The 25,678-nt window shown below is 40.3% G+C and overlaps 2 protein-coding genes across 4 annotated transcripts in view; one reads left to right on the forward strand and one right to left on the reverse strand.

Annotated features, from left to right (window-relative positions):
- acss3 (acyl-CoA synthetase short chain family member 3) overlaps window positions 1–3,833 on the reverse strand; it is a 42,019-nt gene extending 38,186 nt beyond the window's left edge. The window contains exons 1-3 of the mRNA XM_044020703.1: window positions 3,418–3,833; window positions 2,124–2,268; window positions 496–684 (exon numbers count right to left, since the gene is read on the reverse strand). Of these exons, the coding sequence (XP_043876638.1) occupies window positions 496–684; window positions 2,124–2,268; window positions 3,418–3,713 (630 nt within the window). The 5' untranslated portion in view covers window positions 3,714–3,833. The remainder of the gene's footprint in view (window positions 1–495; window positions 685–2,123; window positions 2,269–3,417) is intronic.
- An 8,800-nt stretch (window positions 3,834–12,633) lies between these two features.
- The window catches only part of lin7a (lin-7 homolog A (C. elegans)), a 41,123-nt gene continuing 28,078 nt past the window's right edge, over window positions 12,634–25,678 (forward strand). For all 3 annotated transcript variants that reach the window (XM_044020689.1, XM_044020688.1, XM_044020686.1), the window contains exon 1: window positions 12,634–12,716. In XM_044020689.1, the coding sequence (XP_043876624.1) occupies window positions 12,680–12,716 (37 nt within the window). In that variant the 5' untranslated portion in view covers window positions 12,634–12,679. The remainder of the gene's footprint in view (window positions 12,717–25,678) is intronic.

Here is a 25,678-nt window from a genome sequence, read left to right on the forward strand (position 1 = left end):
TTTGAACAGAAAAAAAACACTTCGCATTAAAAACCTTCCACGATAAAAATGTCAAGTAGGTCTCTTTATCCTTCTGCCACCCCTGCTTATGAAAAAAATCTCCACACATATGGCAATGGCATCGTCGTCATCATCATCATCATCATCATCATTCTCCAGTGTGTGTGTGTGTGTGTGGGGGGTAAAGCCAAGTGCTTTCCACTGTGAATGAGTCATTCCGAGCTCAACAAAACAAAGAAGCCTCAGGCACCACTTGCTTTTCAGTGCTGTGGCTAATTTGCAGGATGAATGGCGCACATTACCAGCGGCGCGAGTGAATTTGAATTGGGAAAAAAAAAAATCACGGAGTAATAGCGGGCACAAACGGATGTGTTTAAACACCATCACATCGGCCGCCTCGCATAGCCGCTCCTAATGAGCGACCATGATACTAAAGAGTGACAGTGCGCTGATAAAAAAGAGATCGTATAACGGGGAACGGTTATGCTTTCCAACCTTGGCGTGATCGATGCGGACCGAGAGCTCTTTGGAGGCGAAGCCGCCGAAGATGAGGCTGTGTGGGGCGCCGATGCGCGCGCACGCCAGCATGGTGAACATGGCCTGGGGCACCATGGGCATGTAAATGACCACCAGGTCTCCTTTGTGCACGCCATTCTTCACCAGGACTCCCGCTAATCTGGACACCTGGATTAAAAACACAAGAGGGCGGGGGGGTGGGGTGACACAGAGCACTGGATGTCAATGTTATGAAAATATGCCTGAATTTGTGATTGACCCTGACATGTTATATCACTCAATATTAAAAGGGATAGTTGAGTTTTTTTTGACTTGTGGTTGAAAGTGTGTCGCTGCCTTCAGGAAAACAGATTTTGGGACACTCACCAAAAATCTCATCTAACAAAATCCACACCTTCTTAACCCTTTAACACCGAGTGTATCACTGACGATACGCATTAGCGTAGTTACGCGACAGTTTGTGCTATCGGGAAAAATTCCAGCAGTTTCTAAAAAGCTGAGAAGTTGCACGTCAAAAGCACGACGTGTGTTTATTACGGCCTTTCCACTCGCGCTGTTTCAGGAAGCCAGAGAATCAGCCTCTGAGCGGTAAGAGCACCTGTACATAGTTTCCATTTTTTTTGCCTGTTTTTTGCACATTGAGTGACAAAGGCTCACAAAATGTCATAGTAAATGTTTCATACTGTTCCAATTTCAAATTTCACATGCAAAATCTAAATAACTAGCAGATATTGGAAGTTATTCTGGAAAAATGGGCAAAAAACAGGGACATTTTCTGGCCCTTTTATGGTTAAAAATATGGTTACAAAAAAATCTAGACGGACATTTTGAGGGTTAAGTGTTAAAGGGTTGAGTCTAGCTTTTTCTCTCCCTGTATGACGTCCTTTTCTGGCTGAAACCTGACATTTACAAACCTCTCACCCACCTCACTCTCCCACACCAAAGCCCATAAAGAAAATCAGGGGATTTTCTTCATTAAAATGTCTTTTCTTGTTCTTGTTGAGTTTGGTGGTTTCAAATCCCACATTTAAATTGACTTAAAGTGCCCCAAAAACTTACCAAAACGAGGAAGCAGCAGACCAGAAAGTCTGTGTCCTCGCCTGATTTTCTTTATGGACTTTGGTGCAGGAGAGTCTCTCTTTTCTCCGTCTCTACCCAACAGCAGCTGCATTAGAGTCTGAGAACCAGCCCTGCGCTTAGTGTATGTCAATATTAACCACACTTTAAAAATAAATAAATTAGACAAATCCCTTTAAATAAGGTGTCTTTTTACTTTGGGGACAAAGGCCAACTAAAAGCGGTACAACACTGCAGCTCATTTAGAGCACATTTCAATTAGAGAACATGCCACTGAGGCCTGATTGAACTGCAAAGTCCGCCAGAATGTCAATGAAGTTAATTATTTCCTTTCACTGTTCTCCATGCTAATATCGGCTCCATCCACTCAGTGCTACTGCAGAAAGTTGGCTAACCCCCGGGACTTTATTGTCATGGAAACACGGACAGAATCCAGCCAAGGGGGTTTCCTTTTCGAGATCCATTTCTACCCCGGTTAACCTTTACAACAAAGCCGCGTCCATACTATGCCGGCTCCTTGTTCCACTCACCTGCTCCTGGAGCTCTCTGAAAGTGATGACCTGTTTCGTTCCCGTCACCGGGCTGTCGTAGATGATGGCGGGCTGCTCTCCGCGTCCGCCCTCGACGTGGCGGTCCACGGCGTTGTAGCACACGTTCAACTTCCCGCCAACAAACCTAGCGCAAACACAAACACAAACACACACACACCTTTGATCTCTGACAGGGAGAGCACGACGTGATGAAACCATTTCCCGGCGAGGACCCATGCAGACACCTCCATCAGCAAGTAAATCAATGCGCCTGATAAGGTGACAGTGGGAACAGATGGTGTCTGATCTCTGCTGCTCTGGAAGCCGTGGAGACGGCGTTGGAGCCACACTCTGACTTTGCTTTACTGTATCGTGTGTGTGTGTGTACAAGCTGCTGGCGAGAACAATGACTTCAGACTCGACTTGAGGACAGTTTTTGATGACACGAGAGGGCGTCAGGAGCGTTAAATACCAGTAAGAACACTATCAGTCCTCATGTTAGCGCTCAAACAATTACTCGATTACTAATCGTCAACTATTTTGATAATCGATTCATCGGTTTGAAGCTTTTTTTCATTAGTAAAACAAGATTCCCGATTGTTTCAGCTTCTCAAAATGTGAATATTTTCTGGTTTCTTTGCTCCATACAAACAAAGAAATCAATACAAATGAATCATTTTGGTTTGTGGACAGAACAAGACATTTGAGAAGAATCATCATTTCCAGGTTTGACAAACACTCATCGACAGTTTATGGACCAACCGATTACTCTATTCATTGAGAAAATAGTCGACAGACTATTATTAAAGGCTTACTATTATTAAAATAATCGTGAGATGCAGCTCTACCTCATATGTCTTTACACCAAGACCAAAAAGCAGCGAAATACAGTGCAGTGAACGTTTTTATGCGTGTTTTCACATTGCAGTATGTGTTTTGAAGTAAATTTATATCTAATCAGTCCAAAAATATTCCTACTGTCTTGGTAATACAAATGCTACTTGCTAAATAAAATCCTACAAAGGCTAACACTCGCTAAATATGTGTCATAGTAAAGAAATACGAACGTGCTAAACTAAAGTTTGCTAGCACTTTAGCTTGGAGTCTTCCAAGGAGCGTGGAATTCTGGGAATTGTAGTCCTTTCCTTTAAGTTTCAATTCTCTCAGACTGTTTGTTTCAGTTCAACGCGACAAACATTTAAACGCTGCACTGAACATTAAACGTAACTTGTTGCCGCTGCTAAAGTTACTGTTGTTGATGCTCACGGGCAACATTGAAACCACAGAAACCTACCAGTTTGGGAAAACTGGGTCCTCAACGCGTAAAGTTTGAGTCCACGGCTCAAACCAGTGGATGTCATGTCCCACTTCACTCCAGAACTCCTCGGGTTTGTCTCTCGCTGACGCGAAGCTCCGGTTGTACGCGGAGTCGGACGCGTAATGTCTGACGACACGCGCGGGTCCACGTCGTTGTTGATGTTGTTGTTGTGCGGCTGAAACGCTGCACACTTTCCTCCCCACTGTCCTGCTACAACACCGCAATGGAACGCAGCCGCTCAGGCGCAACAGCTGCCTCACATGGAAATGCATCTCTGCTGCAAATATCAAAACTTATGAGTGTTGTTTTTTCACTTTGTTTCACAGTTTTTCGCCTTCAAGTGAGAGCCGCCTCCTTTGGGATTCCTTATTATCAACCGCAAGACAAGTGAACTTTGAACTGGATGCAGTTGATGCAGGAGGAGCTTTGAGCCGCACTCACAAGTGTTACATCATACTGTCAAACGCTACTATGTGCCAAACGCCCATTTTTCTTGTGTGTAAACATTTGCTTATTGTTATATTCAGTGATGATGATTTTGTTTGAACACCAGGGTAGGACGGTGGCCCTGAAGGGCCAAACATTAACATTAGGACCAATACTAAAACATTAAGAAAAACGCTAACATTAAGAAAACGCTAAAACATTACAAAAACGCTCAAATCTTAACAAAACGCTAAACCATTACAAAAACACTCAAATCTTAACAGAACACTAGAAACATTAAGAAAAACGCTTACATTAAGAAAACGCTAAAACATAACAAATGCTAAAACATTACAAAAACACTCAAATCTTAACAAAACACTAAAATATTAAGAAAAACACTTACATTAAGAAAACACTAAAACATAACAAAACGCTAAAACATTCCAAAAACACTCAAATCTTAACAAAACACTAAAACATTAAGAAAAACACTTACATTAAGAAAGCGCTAAAACATTACAAAATGCTAAAACATTACAAAAATGCTCAAATCTTAACAAAACACTAAAACAGTAAGAAAAATCGAAAACATTAAAAAAAAAACGCTAAAACACGTTACAAAAACACAAAGGCATTAGGAAAGCACAAAAACGTCACCAAAGTGCTAATGTGTTGGCTTAATTTTGTTGTGTTTTCTTAACGTTGTATCATGTTGTTTTGTTTCCCACATTGACATTGAATGGAGATAGAAACTGTGAACTGAATTAATTTTATTAAACAAAATTGGAATAAAGTGGACACAAACTACTGTAAAACACCAAAGAATAGGAAGAAAAGGCGATAAGATTACAAAAGATGATTTAAAATCGTCTGTTTTTAGCCATTTCAGGTGATACATTCACAGTGTGTGGTCTATGGGTATTTTTTTTTACATGAAGTTAAACGTGTACATATGTGTGCAGGAATCAGCATTGTCTGAACTCTCAGAACAGAACCTGGCTCAGCCAATAAAAACAAACTCCACTGCTCTGCTTCTGTTAAATTGTCATAAATGATGACTATGAGTAAATTTAAATCAGATTTTAAGGATAGGAAAGAATAAATCAATACATATGAATAAAATAGAACAATTGGGACCTGTTTTTTTAAAAGATTGCACCAATATTGTAAGGTTTTATTGACTGAAAATTGTGCTAGTATATTTTTGTATCATTTCTATTGTTATTGTCGCACTCTTGGACAGTAAAAGATATTTTAAACTCAATAAAACTACACCCGGTTAATGTATCATAAGCTCTTCCACAGCATGAATCTATGTTTAACAGTCATAGTATTAAATTACTTTCACTTTTCCAATAAATAATGTAAAAAATCTTTGCTTAAACTGATGAATGTTAGTGGCCCAACGTCGCACAAGCTGTTGGTAAATACCCATAATCCACCTGACCCCTGCATACATGACCCCGGCACACTGGTGCCCCCGGTGGAGTAACTCATCCATCTGATGTTTCATGTCATCTGTTTCTATTTATACACACACATTTTCCAGGGCGGTGTTTACGCTTGTTGCTGAGCAGCAGGGGCGTTTCAAGGCACTTCAGGGCCCCCCAGATAAAATGATGCTGGGGGGGGGGTCTACATCAAAACTACTGTTTCAGTTTTATTTCTTTTTTGCTTTTGCTTTATTTATAACTCCCAACATCACCACTCTGAGTTTTTGAAGATGTTGCATAAAGAGGATTATATAATTTAAGGGAGTGTTATCTGAGTTTGAGGCCCCGGGCGTTTGTCTGCTCTGCCCAACACTTTTCCATGGAAAATAAAAGTGAAAATCAGATTTTTTTTAAATGCAAAAGATTGAATCTGCTGTAACACATAATGTATCAACAATGTGCAGCATAAAAAGACTTTAAAGGTACAGTGTGTCACATTAAGGACAGTTTATTGGTACACATTGACTATGCTGTCCATTAATATGTGAGTATACACGTGTAACTGCTTTGAAATGAGAATATTTTGGTGTTTGGTGTTTTCCGGCCTTAAAATAATGACACGTTACATTTGTGGTCGAATTAGGATAAGATGGCTGATTTTACTGCTAATAGTACTTCTGTCGCTACGCTGTTGTGTGCGCAAAATATCACATAAGAGCGTTGTTATTGTTATTGGTTTGCGTACAATATCGTAGTCTCGTAGAGAAAGAGCGGCGCAAGTGTGTTCTACGGTATGTTTGCTGCAATCTACAGTCCTGCCAGTAGATGTCACTGTGTCTTACACACTGAATTTGTAACAAATATATAATGATAATGTTTAAAAAAAGAAGGGATTTTGATATTTTCTGTTCCTGTTTACAAAAATTATAAAACGTCTCATTAGCATTTTGACAGTTTACGAGTTTCCAATAGACCCCGCGAGTGACTAAAAAACAATAACAAATGTACTTTTATTTGCACTAATATTTATGTATAAAAGGATCTTATGAATATAAAGTTACAGCTTATGACACGGACCTTAAAATAAAGTGTTTCCGACGCTTGAAGAAGAGTTTTTTTGCTTGTTTTTTTTTTTAAACCTAATATCGATTCATATTTCACTAACAATCTATCTCCGTGTTTAACTATAATCAAAGCTGTAACAGAGACAGGATGCCTCTCCTGTCCTCTCCTCTTCTCTCCTGTCCTGTCCTGTCCTGTCCTGTCCTGTCCTCTCCTCTCAGGCTGTAATTTTCCGGGGCCTAAAGGTCTTCCTAAATCACCGCTCACCTCTCAGACTCGGCCATAACTCTTAGTTTTTAACAGCACAGACGCCGTTGGCAGAATATGTTTCATTCCTACGCCGCGTGGCACAGGACGGAGGGACACCAACTGTCGCAGACTCGAGTCTAGACTGAACTCATCAAGAACGCCGCCGCCGCCGCCCTTTTACATGACGAGTGCGAAATCCCGTAAAGGAGAAATCAGTCACAAATGACCTGAATTAATTTTTAGAAATATTAATCTCCAAGTGGAGAATATGGATTGCAATCAAATTAGTCTGAGGATAATGATCGCTTCTCTGGGTATTTGGACGCAGGAGTTGGCCGCTGGATTATTCCACTCGACAGGTTTAAAAACAAATGACGCAGCATTAGAGCCGAGGAAGACGAGGAGACAAGAGACCCAGATGTGGACCAGGTGTACAGATAAATACAGACGATGAAAATGAGACAGCACCTCTTCATTTTGTGGCGAAAAAAAAAAATGGTTTCAATTGAAATGGGGATTAAATCACAGAGGAGCTGGTGGCGCTGCAACGTTTTTATGTGATGTATTATCTCTATTTAAGGGCCGATTCCCTGAGGCGTTTGCTGCAGCGGCCTCATAGTTAGTGAGTGATTAAAATGCAAAGCAGGTCCAGTCAAAGGCACCAGGTCCAGGTGTGTTTTTTGTATGAGGTGTTAACGCGTGATCAACACTGACTCTTTCCATAAAGCAGCCAGGACGCTCTCCGCACCAAACCCCATAGAGAAAATCAGCAATTTAACATCATGACACACGGGAGTTGTTGACCCACTGCCGCCTCTATAAATAAGTTTAAATATGTTATTTTATGACGTAAGTGTTTGAAATTCTTGGTTTGGGGTGACTGAATTGAGACAAACTTACCAAACAAGACAGTAGAAGACTATGAGGTCCTTTTGTCCATGTTAGTTAAAAACACTGATTTTTTCTATGGACTTTGGTGCAGGAGAGAGAGCTCTTCACAAACTCCTTTATTTCACCTGGAAAAGGCAAAAATAAACTGGCAAACATATTCTTAAGATATTTTAGACCAGCGGTGTCAAATATACGGCTCACGGGCCAAAACCGGCCCACCTGTGGGTCCAATCCGGCCCCAAGGATGGATGATTTTATATTCTTCAGTTACAGATCCCTGTAAATGGTAAACTTAGGCGTAATATTGTTGGAATTGTACTTCTCAATAAAGGGAAAACATTTGAAGTGTTTGTTGTTTATAGGTTATCATGCTATTATTTGACTCAAACTCTACCACAAGTCAACTCAAAAAACTTGAACTGTCCCTTTGTGGTAAGAAAATGAGCAGACTATCTTTGAGAATCAGGCCAAATCACTATGACGCAGCAGCAGCAGCAGCTTTACCTGTCAACAGCTGACTGACGGAGCTTTGTAATAAACAACAGCGCCTCCTGTGGGAGAGAGACGCCTGTCACGTCGTCATATAAAACAGATATTATAAAACGAGTTATCCGTGCCCGCTGTGACACGGCGTATAGATCACTGTCAGTCAACTGTTGTCAAAATGTATTAGCTAAATGTAGAGCTCACACAAATAAACAAATAAAAACGAGCTTATACACTGTAAAAAACTCAGTTTCTGCCATGAAATGTGAAATCATCATATAATAGTTTTAGAACTGCTGAATTTACAGATAAAAGTGTGTGTTTTGTACGGATTTAACAAACATCGCGTCACCTGTGGAGCTGCGTTATTAGCCACGTCCTCCATTAGACGCAGCGCTGAGCAAAAGCAGCAGCAGCGGCTGCATGTTGTTGTCATTGATTCCTTTTGTTTTTAGAGATTTACGGTTCACAGACAAAAGTGCTCTCGAGCTTCTTCTCAAAGAAGCAAACAAATACCTTTATTTTGAAAAGAATAAGTAAAGCACGAGCACCGGCGTGACGAGCATCCCTCTTCAGACCACTTGTCTCCTCTTCTGTTCGAGTGGAGGCCGTTCAGAAATCAATTTACTTGCACTTTGGCGGCTTTAAGGACGCTGCAGCGTAATCCCGTCTCTTTAAAAAACACAGAACTGGATTCCACCCCATACGGATGGAAGAGTGTAATCTCTCCGTGTCCTCTTTCTCGTGCCCTCTCTCTAAGCTCCCGTCCTCTCCCTCCCTCCATCCCTCCATCCTTGCACTCACAGCAAGTCAACATCTGCATGCGGCCCGGGCTGGAAATCCACCAGCACATATGGACCGTGAGATTGAAAAGTCTGCAGGTTTTTGAAATGTACCTTTAATTTGATCTGAAATGCAATTATTGCAGCGAATTTGAGGGTGAAGTGAGGTAAGGAGTGAGGTCATCGCTTCAGCAAATGGGCAAAAGGCTCATTTAAAGTGTTTCTGCAACATAAAAAGTCAATATAAAAGGCCAAACAATCAATCAACCAAAATTGCTAACTAATTTATGACCATATCTGTTTGGTCAATTAATTAAAATGTCACCTTTTATGTTAATTAAAGCATTTACACATAGAAAGAAGAAATGTTTGATAATTTGATTATCAAATATGTACCTTTCTGGTACATGAGGGCCCCCGTAGTTAAGGGATTATTAATCCTTTAACACGTTCGCTTGAGCGCACTTTGCATTACCATTATTTCGCGATGGTTTTTGCTGTCGCAAAAATTCAAAACAACAAAATTCACACAAATGTTATTTTAAATATGTTTATACTGTTCAAATTGAACACGCAAAATCTTGTTAACAACTGCCAGATATTGAAAGTTTGGACCTTTCATGGGTAAAATAAAGGGCATTAAAGGTGATAAAGGGTTAAGAGTCGTCCTCCCATTTGCTAAAATCTGCGGTTTCGCCACAAGATGTCTCTATTTCTTACTCACTGGACCCTCTCCTGTTTCTTGTATTATTATTATTATTATTAAAGCCTGTGAAATAATAATAATAATAATAATGATGATGTACTTTAAGCCTGTGGCATAATTTACACTGCACTAATTCAACTTAACATCTCTGATGACATATCAGGGCCATTTTTATGACTTCATAACAATAAATTCAGCACGTTCTATAACCTTTTAGCACCCAATCACTCACTCGCCCCGATTCCGTCACATACTGCGACTGACCACAGGATGAAAATCCACAGTAAATGGAGAGAGCCGGTGGTTTGGCTCGGTTCTGTGGCCGGCGCATAATCGCGGGGATTTCATCTTAAGCCCTTCAAACTGATGTTCATTGCTATCCTTCTGTCCTTTACGGGCTGAATGGATTATACCGTGCGTGTGTGCATGGCTGAGCGAGTGACACGTGCAGGCGCAAATGTAATTGGCAGGGAGGTCACATGTTCTGTACTCTGTTGAGCGCAGGTCCAGGTCTGGACCACGGAACACAGACCACAGAGCATTTGGGCTGTCTTTTTAAAAAAAATGTATACACACAAGCTTTAAGAATGTGCAATATAGAGTGTTTTATATAGTTAGTTATATATAGTTGTATATATATAGTTATATATATAGTATAAAGAGCAAAAAGCACTCAAAATGTACAAAATCCGATTCAAGATTGTTTGATTTAGCTTAATTTGACGTACACAAAAACTGTTTTCAAAGCTTGAAATTGTAAAAACAACACCGAAATATAATATAAAATATTATATTAATATAAATTAATATAAAAACGATAAAAAAAAAAACACAGAAAACATTACATGTCGAGGTAGATTGTTTATACCACGAAGAAAACATACTAACACACTTAAGTGTGTGAGAAAATTGCTGCTCTGGTTCACACTCTGGTCACACGACGATACTGTAACTGTTCCGTTTCACCTGAAAAGTCCAATCCATGAACTGCAACTGGTCCAACTCTCTGCTGCCCGCATCATCACCAGAAAACCCTCCATTAATCATAGACCACCTGTCCTGACTCTGGCAGCAACCTCAGCGGCTCCCTATCAAAGATTGCTTCATGTATAAAAGATCCTGCTCCTCCCGAACTCTCAGGTCTTCTCCTTCCTTCATCCAATTCACCCTCACGGCCTCTCATTTAACATTTAACCTTCGGCCTATCGCTTGTTCTCCAACTGAACGACGTACAGATCTTCCTGCCTTTGAAACCAGACTCTAACGATCCTGTTCAGACTCGTCGAGGAACGTCCTGAACCTAAACAAGACTGAAATCCTAATTTTTGGACTTTTGGCCAATATTGGCCTCGCTTGACTGGCTACCAGTGCGTGGTAAGGATTGATTTTAAAATGCTATTGTTTGTTTTTAAATCGTTAAATGGGCCCGAAATCCCGAAAAACTAAACTAAAGACCAGAGGTGACCAAACAGAGATCTTTTAAAACTACTTCTTCCTCCTTCTTGGTATTTATGTCAATGTTTGTTTTCATGTGCGTTTTTATTATGTGCAGTATCGTTTTTTAATGTTTTATCTTGTTTTTATGTCTTTCTGGGTTCCATTTCACGGGGCTTTTTATCGGCGCCATTATGCGGCGCACTTTGGCCAACCTCGCAAATTTGAGCTCAGAGTTGATAGAAAACAGAAAGGTTCCCCCGTGTTCTGTTTGTCAGGTAACATGACAGAGATCCTCGATGGAAACTAGACTCTTAACCCTAACCCTAACCCCAACCCCGGCCCTGAACGCAATCCTAAAACTTTTTACTGTACGTCGACACCGTGTAACTCTGTGTGCTCTTTTTTCCTCTGCTGCTGTTTTTAGAAGATGACATTTGAAAAAAATGAATCTGAATCCCAGCAGTGTGCACAGTAAGTTATTTTGGACGACGGTTGGCTTCCAGCGTCGGGGCAAAGGTTAACGGAACACTCCTTCCTGTTTCCACATGACAAATTCCCTCGTGCACAAAGCAAATGCACACGAAAACTAGAACGGCCTGCTCAGAATTAATCAATTAAATGAATGAATGTGGCGGGTCAAGATATCCGTTTGGCGATATACCGTTGTCCTTCCTCGTGCAATACGATAATCCTGGGCAAATATCGATAATTAAGTCGCTTAAAGTTAACAGTCCCTGACAGTTACACTCGCAGGGCGTTGTTACTCAATATCTCCTCACGGCGGCGCTAGTCAAATGAATGAGGTGGAAAACTTGGAAGTTACCTGACCTGAAGAAGAGGGAGTTTATGACTGTATAATGGTATTTATTAGGATGTTTTGATACTACCAACAGTACGATATTTATTGTGATAATGTTAGCATCAACCATCCGATACAATATGTATTGCGATATTGCAATACTACCTACAGTACGATATATATTGCGATGCTGTCTTAGCATCACCATACAATATTTATTGTGATAGTATTGATTGCATGATGTTTATTGCGATATTGTGATACCACCTAAAGTACGATATTTGTTACGATATTGTGACACCACCTACAGTACCACATTTATTGCGATATTGTTTCAGTATCGCCATACAATATTTATTGCGATATTGTGACACTACCTACAGTAAGATATTTATTGCGATGTTGTAATAGTACGATATTTGTTACTTCTAATGCTCACCATCCGATATTTTTTGCGATATTGTCTTAGCATCGCATACAATATTTATTGAGATATTGTGATACTACCTACAATAAGATATTTATTGCAATATTGTAATAGTATTCACTATAACAGTACGATAATTGTTGTGATACTGCTAGTGTTCGCCATCCGATATTTTCTGCGGTGTTGTCTTAGTATCGCACACAATATTTATTGCGATATTGTGATACCACCTACCGTAAGATATTTTTAATTATTATTATTTATAAAATATATATTTTAATTATTAAATATGCATTTTCATACAGGTTGTTCTGCCTTAAGGTGCCAAAATGTGCATTTTTAAGTCCTCTTCTGTGCACAAACAACAGCAGGTGATGGAGATACTGTGAAAATGATGAGGATGGAGGTAGATTATTCCTCCTCCAAGCCACTCCCAACCGCTCTCTCCCTCTCTGCGTGTGTGCGCGCGTGTGTGTGTGTGATGCTGCAGCTCGTGCCTCTCCTCTCTCTCTCCACAGTCTCCAGTTAACAGCAGACATGGCGACAGTGGTCCAACCGCTCACTCTGGATCGAGGTAAGGCGCGCGGAGCTTCGCGCATATTCGGCTTATGTCATCACTTGGCTGTTTTTTTCTTCCCTCTCCTAATCTCGGGAAAACTTCGGCTCAGACCTGGCAACCCCGGTTGTCTGGGTTGGTTTAGGTCCAGGTGTTTATTTTCCTCCAGCTTCTGTATGTGTGTGTTTTTTTTTTTACCGCTTCGTTATTTCAGGGCACGACGAGCTGAAATCAGAGGCAGCCTCTGCTCTTCAGTCGCTATCGGTTTTTCTGTTTTTTAATCTACTTCTTTCTGTACCGCGTTTCTTTCTTTTCTTTTCTTTTTTTTTTGAAATCTTATCTTCTTTCCTCGTGCAGCCTCCTCGGGTGATGTTGTTCCTTCGTCCTCCTTCCTCTTCGTCTGTAAACAAAACCCTTCAGGCTGCAGGAAAATCCACTTTGGAGACAACTTTTGTGATCCGGATTAACACGTTCACTGGGAATGTGACGAAAAAGCGTGTTTTTTCATAATCTTGTTAGAGGAAACATGCAAATTTAAACAACAACATCTCCTCATCCTTATTTGCTTACGAAACATCTGCGATAATGCCACGATAAAAAGTCCACAGTACGGTATTTATTTACATATTGTAATTACTTTGATATTGTAAAAGTACAATAATTACTGCGATATTGTGAAAATATTCAACATACAATATTTATTGCGATATTTTTATACTACTTACAATACGATATTAATGAGATATTGTAATAGTATTCACCATACAATATTTATTGCGATGTTTTGATACTACCAACGGTACAATATTATTGTGATATTTTTATAGTATATCCATACAATATTTATACCTTTATTTATTGTGATATTGTCAGTATACACCATCTGATTTTATTGCGATATTGTGATACCACCGTTGCAATGTTTATTGCAATAATGTAATAGTATTCACCATACAATATTTATCGCAATGTTTTGATACGACCAATGGTACGATATTTATTGTGATATTTTCATAGTATATCTATACAATATTTATTGCGATATTTTGATACTACCTACAGTTTTTGCGATGTTTGATAAGAAAAATGGTATGATATTTATTGTGATATTGTTCGTATCCACCATCCCATATTTATTTAGATATTGTGATACCACCTAAAGTACAATATCTATTGTGATATGTCGCCACCATATGATTTGACTTACGATATTTATTTCATTATTTTGGTAGTATACACAATACCATATTTATTTCGATATTGTGATACTATCCACTGTCTTATATTTATTGCGATATTCTGATACTGTCCACTGTAGGATATTTTTTGCGATATTGTAAAAGTCTCCACCATATGATTTGAATTGCGATATTTTAAAACTACCACTGCACAATATTCATTGCAATGTTATTGTTATAGTATCCACGTTACCACATTTATTGCGATATTCTGATGCTACCCATTGTACGATATTTATCATAATACTGTGAAGTTTTGATAGTATTCACGGTACAATATTTATCGTGATATTGTGTAAGTATCGTCTGTACGATATTAATCGCAACACCGTGAGTGTCCACGTTATTACAGTGTATCTTTTGGGATATTTTGATAGTACGCACAGTAGAATATTTTTTGCGATACTGACAGTACAGTAGCTACTGTGAAATCATGATTGTGTCTATGAATAAAAATGTGTTGCGATATTATGATAGTATACACTGCAATAGTTATTGCGATATTGCGATTATATTTATTGCGATATTTTGTTACTGATATAGGTGTTTTGAATTATGTACGGTGTGAATCTTTGGTTTGATTTCCCACGGGACATCTCGAGATCTCTTGAGTTCTCGCGTTGTTATGGGGAGCTGGGTTTCGTAAACACCGCATGTTTTTCCCCTGAGGACCGTGAAACAGACACTACTGTTACCGATGGTGCAATTTCATCCCGTGTGACTTAAACACACATTCGGCTATCCTCTGATCTCAAAGCCTCTCGGGTGAATTAATTAATACTGTCAACCTTCAACGGAAGCAACTTTAATCCCACAGTAAATTTCTGGATACCAAACAAATCGTCCAGCAGTCCTACAAGTCCCACGAGTGCAGCAGCAGCAGACTTATTTTTTTATTTTTCTTTAAAAATACAAAGCCTCCCTTATACATTCCTGAGAAGCACTTTAAATCCCCGCGTGTCTATTTTTAGATATCAACTAAAAAACATTCACATTCAGATCTAATGCACGTCTGATGGCGAGATGTAATATTGCACAAGCCTTGCATAGGAAATGGATGCTGTCAAATTAAATATAGAGAAAGGAGACACCTTATAGCTATTTCCTCTGAGGCTAGCATCGGCTCTGCACTCTCTTCAAGACGAGACTATAAATATCAGGCATGGAGCACGTGAGTTATTATGCAGGAAGTAATTTGACAGTTGTCACTTGTTTTGTGGATTTCAAGTCATTAGTCCTTATTGATCAGTTTCCATGGAGAGAGAGAAAAAAGAAAAAACTGGGGGAATTAGATTTTTGTCCATGGGCTCAATTGCAATTTGTCCTCAGCTAAAGTTTATAGCCTCTGGGCAGCCGAGCTTCACTGATGCACAATCTGTTGCGTGTGCATAAGTGCTTTACCGATGCCGAGTTAATAAAAATAAGATTGCAGCAGGCAAACAGACGAGAGTGCTTACCAATCTACCACACGGCATATATAGAGTTACACAAAGGGGGCCGTGGCATGAACTGATAAAATGTAAGCCGGCAGCCTTATCAGATCTTTCTGGGGCAGTCAGACGTGACCTCAGTCTGCACGCTGCCGGGCATGAACCATATATTCACATGCTGTGGCAGAGTTCTGACCAGTCAGCAGCTGTCAGCTGTAAATGCAACGAGAAGGTAATGATAGTTTAACGCGGGGTGAGACGCGGCATTATCGGCTCTTTTCCTCAGCTGCCGCCACTTTGGCAAAAACACTGTAATTGCTAATGAAAAGCTGTTTTTTTTCCGTGCATGCATGCGTGCGCTCTGGCTGCCTCACGTGTGCCGAGGACTCGCAGGCATGGAGGAAACAGACAGCGATGTTCATTTCCAGAGCTCCCACTTGACTCGTTGGGTCACAGCGGGACGAAAACACCGCTCTTCCTGTTGTTGTCAGAGGAAATGACAGTGATAAGCCTGAACTAGTGCCCCATCAAGGACGGTGGATTATGTTTATGTCACCGAACCGGGCTGCGTTCTCTGTGGAGCTGGCATTTCACCGCAAATAACAATAACTGCCAGACTTGTGACTTCGTTCCGCGAAATACCGAACGTGCTGTGGATGCGTCGCAAACATCGGAGAATGAGTAACACGAGACACGGCAGGATGGATTGTGTGCAGTTGTTGCGAGGTACTAAATGTCCAGTGAATGAGGATGAATGGAAATTAGTGATATTTAATGGTCCAGAGAGCAACACGCTGTAGCTCGCAAGCACGTCAGGGAGAATTGTGGCCTTCATATACACGACTCCACAACTCTCTCGCACTCTCACTACCCTTTCCTCATTCTTCTTCATTAATATTCATTGGGTGTATGTGGACAAAGCCATACTTATTCATTTGTGTACAATATGTTAGCTCAAGATGCAAAACAAGCCCTTTACCCTAAACTATAAACTATAAACAGCTTATTTTAATGCTCCGAAAACCAAAACAATATTAATTTCAAGCAACAATCCCTGCCAATACACCTTCTAAAATGCTACACACTGGACCTTTTAAGTTCAAGGTCATGCTACTATCATCATGTGACATATCCTCTCATGAAATTTGCTACGCTAATGTTTAGCGGGTAAACTGTTGCCTGCACTCACTAATGTAAAGCTGCTGTGGGCAATGTTGTGTTTTTAGCTAAATGTTGTTAGCTAAAAGTTAGATAATGTTTTATATAGTTATCTAACTTTTTTATTTTTGCTAGTTTTGTAGCTTAAATTTAGATAACTTTTAGCCAAAACTTAGCTAACTTCTTGTCCGTTGCTGCTGTTAGCATTCTCTTTCTTCTTACCCGCATTAACAGAATGGTGATGGAAGAAATTTATGTACAGACTTAGCTAACCTAAGCTCACAAGCATACACTTGTTGTTCCTGATTGGACTATGTTGGATATTGAAGAAGTTTTTCCCCCGATTTGTCCGCTGAGACTGACAGTCCCACGACACCCAGCAAACACTCTTGTTTATCTGCATGTTAAAGGTCAGATTTCCGTTGGACTAAGAAGAGAATTTGTCATGTAAACACATTTGTCTAAAAAACTAAAATCGAGCTATATCTTAGTCAGACTAACCTACCTGGATAATGCGATTCATAGTCCAATTACTCCTGCATATATACGCTTAGTCGGACTGGAGTCGGACTTGGTGTTGTGCATGTTGTCTGGTTGCCTGTCTTAGTCTACGGCCTTAGCTCGATTAAACTGTGCATGTAAACGTACTGATTCCTAGCTTTTGGAGTATCTAACGCGTGTTTCAATTAAAGGATTTTACTGACAGCAGCTTTAAGTTAGCATGCTAGCATGCTACAACTGTGTTTATGAAACTGAAACTGCTGACTACATTCCAGTCTGCACTGAAGGTGGTGGACTGTCGGAGGAAAAAACATCAGTCAGATGGAAAGTTAACCTTAGAGAGAAGTGCTTCTTCAGGCATGACTCCTGTGGTTTTCTGTGGCACGCTTTGGTGAGCTGTCTGAGGTGGAATGACTGTAGCACCTTGTTTTCCCCCCTCTGAGAGACCTCAAATCACATGCTCTCGGTCACACCAGATATTTGACGGATTAAAGCTGTGCTGACAAGCTGACATTACTAATATTTCAACCTGCCTCCTATAAGCACATACAATTAAGGCTCTCAGACATTGTCCACTAATTAGAGGGGATGAAGAAGACTTTTAAAGCCTCTTTCACAGTGAAAGTAGCGGGTGTACTCTGGGATTCTGGGACATGGGAGAGGCAGCTTAACAACCTTCCCATTGCTAGTTTGAACCAAAGGAGTCACGGGAAGATGAACACAACAACAACAACTCCAAAACTCTCCGTGATGATGTTATGGCGGTTACCATTTTTGCATCTTTTACTTCAGTTAATCTTTGAACCGTTCCATGATCGAATGAATGAAATGCTGCCCATAATATGGGGCGCTGTCCGGAGTTTTAAAAAGTAAAGATGCACGTCGTAGCACTGCACAGGAAATGGCGCATTGCAGGCAAAGAAAATATAGTGGAGACAAAGAATAAATTAACATGTTCACTCGAGTATTTCATTCCCTTTGATGGCAATCAGAGCCGAAGTCTATAAAAACTATTGCGGAGCCATTTGACCCACGAGTGAATGCCGATTAAACTCATTCCCAGCGGTTAAAAAAGTAAAATAAAAAAGTTTAAACCCGTGATTAAATTGTTTTTTTTTTGACCAGTGGGCATGGGGGTATAAAAGTATGATGTTTTCTAAATGACTTAGACCACAGACTCTTGCAGGAACCATTAACCCTCGAGGAATGATTTATTTGCTGTGCCTCAATGGGATCATTGCTGTCAGGCATTTTAGAGCAAATTCTGCTGTTGTGGTCATGCAACTTTTTTTTTTGGTAAAGCCCTGTTGTCCAATTTTACTTATTCATAGTGCCAAGAGCACCAAGGACATCCAGTGAAGGGGTCGTGGCAGACGGCAAAGGACGTGACAGAGACTGTCACAGAACAGCCTTGTTTACATGCACGTTAAAAGTCAGATTTTAGTCTGACTAAGGAGAGAATTCGATTATCTTAATGTCATGTAAACACATTAGTCCTAAATTAGTCCTAGACTAAAATCGAGCTATAGTCTTAGTCAGACTAACATACCTGGGTAATGCAATTCATAGTCCGATTACTCCTGCATATATACGCTTAGTCAGACTGGAGTCGGACTTGGCATTCTGTGCTTTGTACCAAAATTTCCTCCCACCAATAAATCGATTTTCTCCTCCACATGTATACTCTGACTTGGCAAGTTAGTTTAGTTGGATTATGACTGTAACTAGTTTAACTTGAGCATGTTTAAACGTACTGATTGATAGCTTTTGGAGTATAGCGCTATCTAACGTGTATTTTAATTAAAGGGAGTTCACCAACAGCAGCTTTAAGTTGCTGGCATGAACATGGACCTAAAAATATATCCATCTTAACTAAATTCAAATTAACGGATTACCAACATCTGTAGCATGCACATAGTGTGATTATTTCGGTGGCATTAGCAGCAGAATTGCCAAGAGCACCAAGGACATCCGGGGGTGAAGTGGTCGTGGCAGATGACAATTTGTTCCGGTGTGCATGACATCGACAAAGCATCGTTCTAAATACAAAAGGTAGAAGCAGAGTAAGAGAAAGGTCAGCTAAACCTTTTCCTGAGTTGGAAAGTGACATTTCAATCAATACTCAAAGTCAGAATTTGAGAAGAGGATCTTCAGGTTGCAGAGATTGAAATCACAAACTGCACGATTTGGACTGAGCTCGGCCCTGTGATGTGGACGTGTTCATTTACATCACTGCAGTTTTTTCTTTCTTTCTTTTTTGTTTTTAATGCAAAATGACACTTTCAAGCTCACAATATGAATCACACTCTGTTCCGCCACTATTATAAACAGACTAATTATGCCAGAAAAAGTGGAAAGTTGCCCCGTCCCTCTGCGAAACACATCCCCACAACAATGTTGTGGAGTCGAAGCCTTCATTATGTGTCACCGTGGGTTTTATTCATCGCTGTCCCTTTTTCTGTAATCAGCAAATGATAAGGATGACCTTTTTTCTGACTCAGCCAGCCTGATGTTAGAACAGCTCAAGAAAATTAGTCACTGGGGAATTGTGCCACACAGACAATGTCACTTATACAATGTCACTCCTTTTTTTTTTATTATTTTCCTATTTTTGCAAGAAACTTTGGTACTAATTATGAGCCATAACACTGCTCCTTCCACAAAACTTACGTTTCCTTATGTTATTTTTATATCTATCTTCAGCCCTTGTTAGCAAAGAAAACCTTACCACAGCCTCCAGTGAGGGAGATGAGAGACAAGGGAATTGTTGCAGTCAGCCAGCTCACTAAGAAGCAAGATATGTTTTCCACAGGAAGCAGCAAAAACATTAGAAGCTCAACTTCACTCAAGCCACAGCACATCCTGTACTTGCAGCATGGTCTCGAGCGTGTTGGTGGTACAGATATGGATCTGCATATCCATGGTTTTTAGCCATATGCTTTTTGGACGAATGGACACGCGTGGAGTCCGATTTTCTCTCAATTCTGATTCAAACCAGATTTGGAGGTGGTTTCATCGGACTTCAAATAGTCTTTTGCATCAAAACGGGTGATGGAAGCAACGGGACAACGTGGAGAGTCCGAGCGTACGTCTACCTCTGTAGGTGGAGCTGTGTCTCTCTATAAGCTAGTGCGTATTGAATCAGTTTCTTGTTTATTTCACAGAAAAACAAACACTCTTTATGGACTTTTGTGGACTCTTTATACGTCGTCTCCTTCTTCTTCTGGGTCAAAGCGCAGAACGCCAAGTCCGACCCCAGTCCGACTAAGTGTATACATGCAGGAGTAATCGGAATATGAATCGCTTTAGCCAGGTACCTTAGTCCGACTAAGACTAGCTCCATTTCACTCAGACTAATGTCTGTACATGACATTAAGAAAACCGAATTGTTGTCTTGGTTTGACTAAAAATTTGTCTTTTCTCATCGCTGGAAACTTTCTTTGGAGAGTGTGTAGCCACGCCTTCATCGCTACCAAAGCAACCTATACAGATGTCTCAAAACACACATATCCCATTTGATCACTCGCAAAGTCTGTTAAACCTTGTTGTTTGGCTACATTTCCTTCCCGTGAAGAACACAGCAACAACATAAATCCGTAAACAGTTGTAAACAGTGGATTTTTGTAGACTCTAGATATTTAATGTGCCCGGTTTGATTGAGAATGAAAGGGTTTGAGCTGTTTTCCTTGTCACTCTGCCTGAACTCACATCAAACATGCGGCTTCATCTTTTGTTTGGCAGTCTTCTGTTGCTGTGCTGCTGCTCTCTTTACATAGTGGGAGAAAAAAAATAAACCTGATTAATATTCCAATAGAAATACAAGTCGCCGTGTATTCCCAGCCCTCATTCAATCTCACTGTGCTTCCTTTCAAATAATTGCCATGAGGCAACACGGGATAGCCGCGTACACTATTATGGTCAATATGGTTTTCTTCAATGGGATGTTCAGCGACTGTGACGGTGCTACGGCAATGACGGGAAGATGCGCGCGCTGATTTCTCTACTTTAATTAGTGCATCTCGTTTGAGCAACATTCAAGGCGCAATTCTTAATTGTCCAAGTGTGGCGCTTGAATTGGTCTGCTTTGTGTTGGGTTTCACGCTTTTACTGTCAAAGGGAAACCCCTTTTTCTTCAAACCCCCTTTTTACTTGCTTTTATATGCGTCAGTTTCTTTGTTAATGTTTATCGTTTGAATCTAACGTACGCGGGCAACTACAGGCGCTCGCTCCTCATCGCTCATGAGCCCAAAGCTGTTGGGCAAACCTTTTAATTGCCTCCTGCAAAACACGAGTCAACACTCTTCCACTTAAAGGCACCTGTTTGTTTACTCCCTCTCTCTCTATATATACATGATGACACACTTGAATGTTTGAGAAAGTAAAACAGCTTCTGTAGTAGTGTTTTTATTCCGTTTGATCTGCTGGTGTGAGAGCATAAAAGTGCGGGCGGAAAAGAAAAAGGGGGAGTTAAATGCTTCTTTTAAATTTAACGTTTTTTTTTTTAATTAGCGAGCCTCCATAAATATTATGCTTCCGTCGTTAACTCACTTTTTTTCCCCCCTGCTCAGAGAACGTCTTGGTAGTCACGTAATTAAAACAGACCTAATGTAATCAGTGAGTATCACTAATGAGAGTGACCTCATCACATATACACCAGGGAGAAATTAATTGGCGGCGGTGTCGCCGTGCAGAGCATTACCCTGTGCCAATCATCTTCCACTGAGCACTTAATTTAGTTTTTTACACTTTTTTTGGGCAGATAAAAAGAAGATACTTTCCTTCATTTTAATACAACAAACTTTTGCAGAATAATCTGTCAAAACAACACAGCAAGAAAAGAACACAACCTAATTGCAGTCTGCCTGTTTGCCTCGGAGATGAGCTAAATTAGGCAAAAAAGTTGTCGCCGTTAAAGTTGCGCGCTTGTGGATTATACACGCACAGATGTTGCAAACATCTGGACCCGCCGGATTCCCTGGAGCGTAACACTCTGGGTATTTAGCTCTAAATTAAAGTCAATACAATACAATAAAATAAAAAAACCCAACGGCAATAAGCTAATTTCCCTCCTCTGCATTTCCAATGAGTAATTAGGTCAGGAGGCGTGTGAAGTCTAGCAGTTCTGTTTTTATAAAAAGTATGACGGATAAAAGCAGGTAGACGAGACAAAAAAGGGCAAAGAGACACAAGAGTCAGTCAGACAGGGACATGAAGGCTAGTGCTAGCTAGTGAAGGGAAAAGCAAGTGTATAAGGCCTTGTTTAGACATTTGTAAGCATATCCGATCAGATCTTCACAACTGTCTAGTGTAATCTAGTCTTCCACACAAGTATAGGCGTCTACACGAAAACGGCCGCTAAATGTTGTATCAGTGTTTGGCTTCCTGTCCCACTGACACTGACCCCATGACAGTGTCCCATTTTTTAAGGGTAGATACCCTTTGTACCCTTTGAGTAGGGGATGGTGGAGACCAAAAATAGATCTAAAATGAGACTGAAAAATGGACATATTCACCAGGTGACCTGACTAAAATTTTCCATGTTACCTATAATCGTACAATGGTACCATACATTTAAAGAATATATAGCTTGATTTTCCCACCAATTTACTTGAGAAAAAGAGGATTGCACCTTTTTTGGGCGAATTTTGACACATTTTGTGACACAATTTGCTGTTTAATTGTCTCGCAGCAAAGTGATTATCACAGGAGTCACTGCACCGTGATATTACTCTGATAAAGCACTTAACATCATTAGTTAACCTTCAGTTCCCACCCTTGGTATAATTTAAGTGCCGTGGTCCCAAAGCTCTTCCCCTTAATATTTTATGGATTTCTTCGCAGAAATCACTTTTATACATATACAGGTATGATATTATAATAATATTAGTGTCTGCACTGGTATCATTTTGCAAAACACAGGTTTTTCTTGAGTCGATAGTTTTGCTTCATTAAAAGTTTTGTTATTGTTTATTCATGGCATAATATTGGAAAATGTGTGTAATCCTGCAGCGTTCACTCTTGATTGACTAGAGTTGGTTGATCAAGGGTGGGATCACGTCCTCCTGTTTCCCCTCCAGCTGAAGCTAATCATAGACCGTGCGCTTAACACGCTCACCGTCTCGGTGTTGCGCACATGAACTCTCCCCAGCTGAAGGTATTAACAACATTAAGTGAGGTCTTTGTCTGTGGTTATGTCAGAGAGCACAAAGTCATCCCTCTATCTCTCTCTGCCTGACTGTTGGGTAATGCAGTACGTAATATATCTGCACATCTGACTAGGGAATAATGTCCAATAATGTGACATAACTGTGATTCCCCTGCAGTCATTTCAGCCGCAGTGTCCCGGAGCACAATCACTCTTCACTGCACCGTTTTATTTTCACACATGATTGGACAAAGTCGGACGGATGGCTCACTTTGACATCAAGAGCACATATTAATGGGTGTCAAAGGGACAGGTTTGCACAAACACTATGGACTATATGGTCTGGTTTCAGAGAAAAATAAATGAATAGATAACATAGAAGAGCGGGTAGTTAGGTAAGAGATTGGTATGTTGGTTGGTAGGCAGATAAGTTGGGTGTTTGGTGGGAGGGTAGGTATGTAGGAAGGCTGGTTGTTTGGTAGGTAGGGAGGTTTGTAGTTTGGTTGGTAAGTGAGTAGGAAGTTAGGCAGGTAGGTAGGTTAGTAGATAGGCTGGTAGTTTAGTTTGTTGGTAGGTAGGTTAGTCAATAGATAGGTAGGTAGGTTAGTACATTGGTAAGTAGCTAGGTGTACTTTATTGTACTTCATGATGATCAATCTCAAAATGTCAGTACAATATGTAACGTCCTGAATGTGGCACTCCTGCAGTGTGTAGCTAAAGGCGTAAACAAAATGTAGGGACATTTTATGCACTCGTGTTATATGTGGTGGAAATAATTGCTCAGGCGTGCGCCACTTCATCAAGCCTGTTTTCATGCTGTGAAAAGACAACACCTTGAATTGTAACACCACGCCGATGAAAAACAGCCAAGCAGAAAGAGCTCCCGACATATTTCCAGTGCCTCGGATTAGACATGACGGCAAGCGTTAAAGGTGAAATGTGCCAGTCCTGTGTCAGCGGATGTTTCATTACCACCTCAGCTGCTCAGTGAGCGATAGAGAGCGCCGATATATCATCACCCCTTATTCATCTCTGCGTGGACACCTGCAATTACACTTGTCTTGTAATCACCGATTGTGTTGGGCTGGGCTGTTTACTGCGACAGAACAGAAGATACATTCTGACGGATGTATGAGCTCTAAGAGCTGTTGTATTTCAGTCATTACGCCGGAGTCACGATAGTTTAGACTGAAAACATTCAGTGAATCTTATAGGAAATTTAAGATTGACCCTTATTGATGCCGAAAAGCAGGAAATTGGTAGGTAGGTAGGTTGGCAGGATGATTGGTAGGTCATTGGAAGGTAGGAAAGTTAGGTAGGTTGTTTGGTGGGATGGTAGAGAGGTAGGATGGTCGGTTAGTTAAGAAAGTAGGTAGGTAAGAAGGTAATTTGCTTGGTTGGTGGGAGGGTAGGTAGGCTGGTAGGTCGGTGGTGGGTAGTAAGGTTGGAATGTAATTAGGTAGGTTGTTTGGTTGGTAGGTAAGAAGGTATGTAGCTAGGTACATTGGTTGGTGGGAAGGTAGGTAGGTAGGTAAGTTCGTTGGGAGTTGGTTGGTGGGCGAGTATGAAGGTTGGTTGTTTTGGTTGGTAAGTGGGTAGGAAGTTAGGCAGATTAATTGATTAGTAGATAGGCTGGTAGCTTAAAATGTAGGTAGGTTAGTCGATAAACACTAGGTAGGTGTACTTTATTGATCCCAAGATTGGGAATTTTTCTGTTGTAGCAACACAATTTCAGGTATTTTACAACTCTTAAAATAGAATAAATTAGATGAACGCAAAATATACATATAAACTGAAAAAAGAAAAATGAATATAACTATAAAAAACCACAATATAATACAATATAAAATGTAGGGGACTTACAACACAGCTGTACAGAGAGCAGAAAATTAAAATGCAACCAGACGAACAAACAACATCAACAACACTGAATATGTAATGCAGGTGTGCCGTGTAACCGAGTACAGCAATCAGCCGTGATGAATATGTATGTAAATGTGCAGATGTTGCTTCTGATCAGCCAGACGCAAAAAAAACATCAATCTTTGGAGTTACGATCCGATCACCGATGTGACATTAAGCACGTGAGGAAAACAAGTTCTTCCGACGTGAAGCCGTGACCTCTGTTTAATGAGGAAGAAACGCTCATAAACTGCGGCGTGGACGTGAACCAGTTTATTACAAACCATTCACAATCTGTGTTTTTTTAAAGTTCACTTACAAAATGTTAACCTATTCATCTTTATAGAAGGTATTTCTACAGAATACTTGCATCCAGCGGAAATATCCGTTTTTATAAAACAGCTCAGTGAGTTTAATTTTCACTCTACACTAGAAATCAAAGAAGGTCAGGTAGTCTTACACAAAGACTATTATTTCCTAAGCTCTCTGGAATATGAGTAAAGGTGCGAGTTGAAATACTATTATTTATCATGTATCTGTACTTTTGAACCATAACCTTTAAAAATCAATCAGAATTATTAAATTTTTAGATGCTAAATGCACTAA

This window comes from Solea senegalensis, linkage group LG3, assembly GCF_019176455.1.
Source record: "Solea senegalensis isolate Sse05_10M linkage group LG3, IFAPA_SoseM_1, whole genome shotgun sequence".
In the NCBI taxonomy this organism is placed as follows: Eukaryota; Metazoa; Chordata; class Actinopteri; order Pleuronectiformes; family Soleidae; genus Solea; species Solea senegalensis.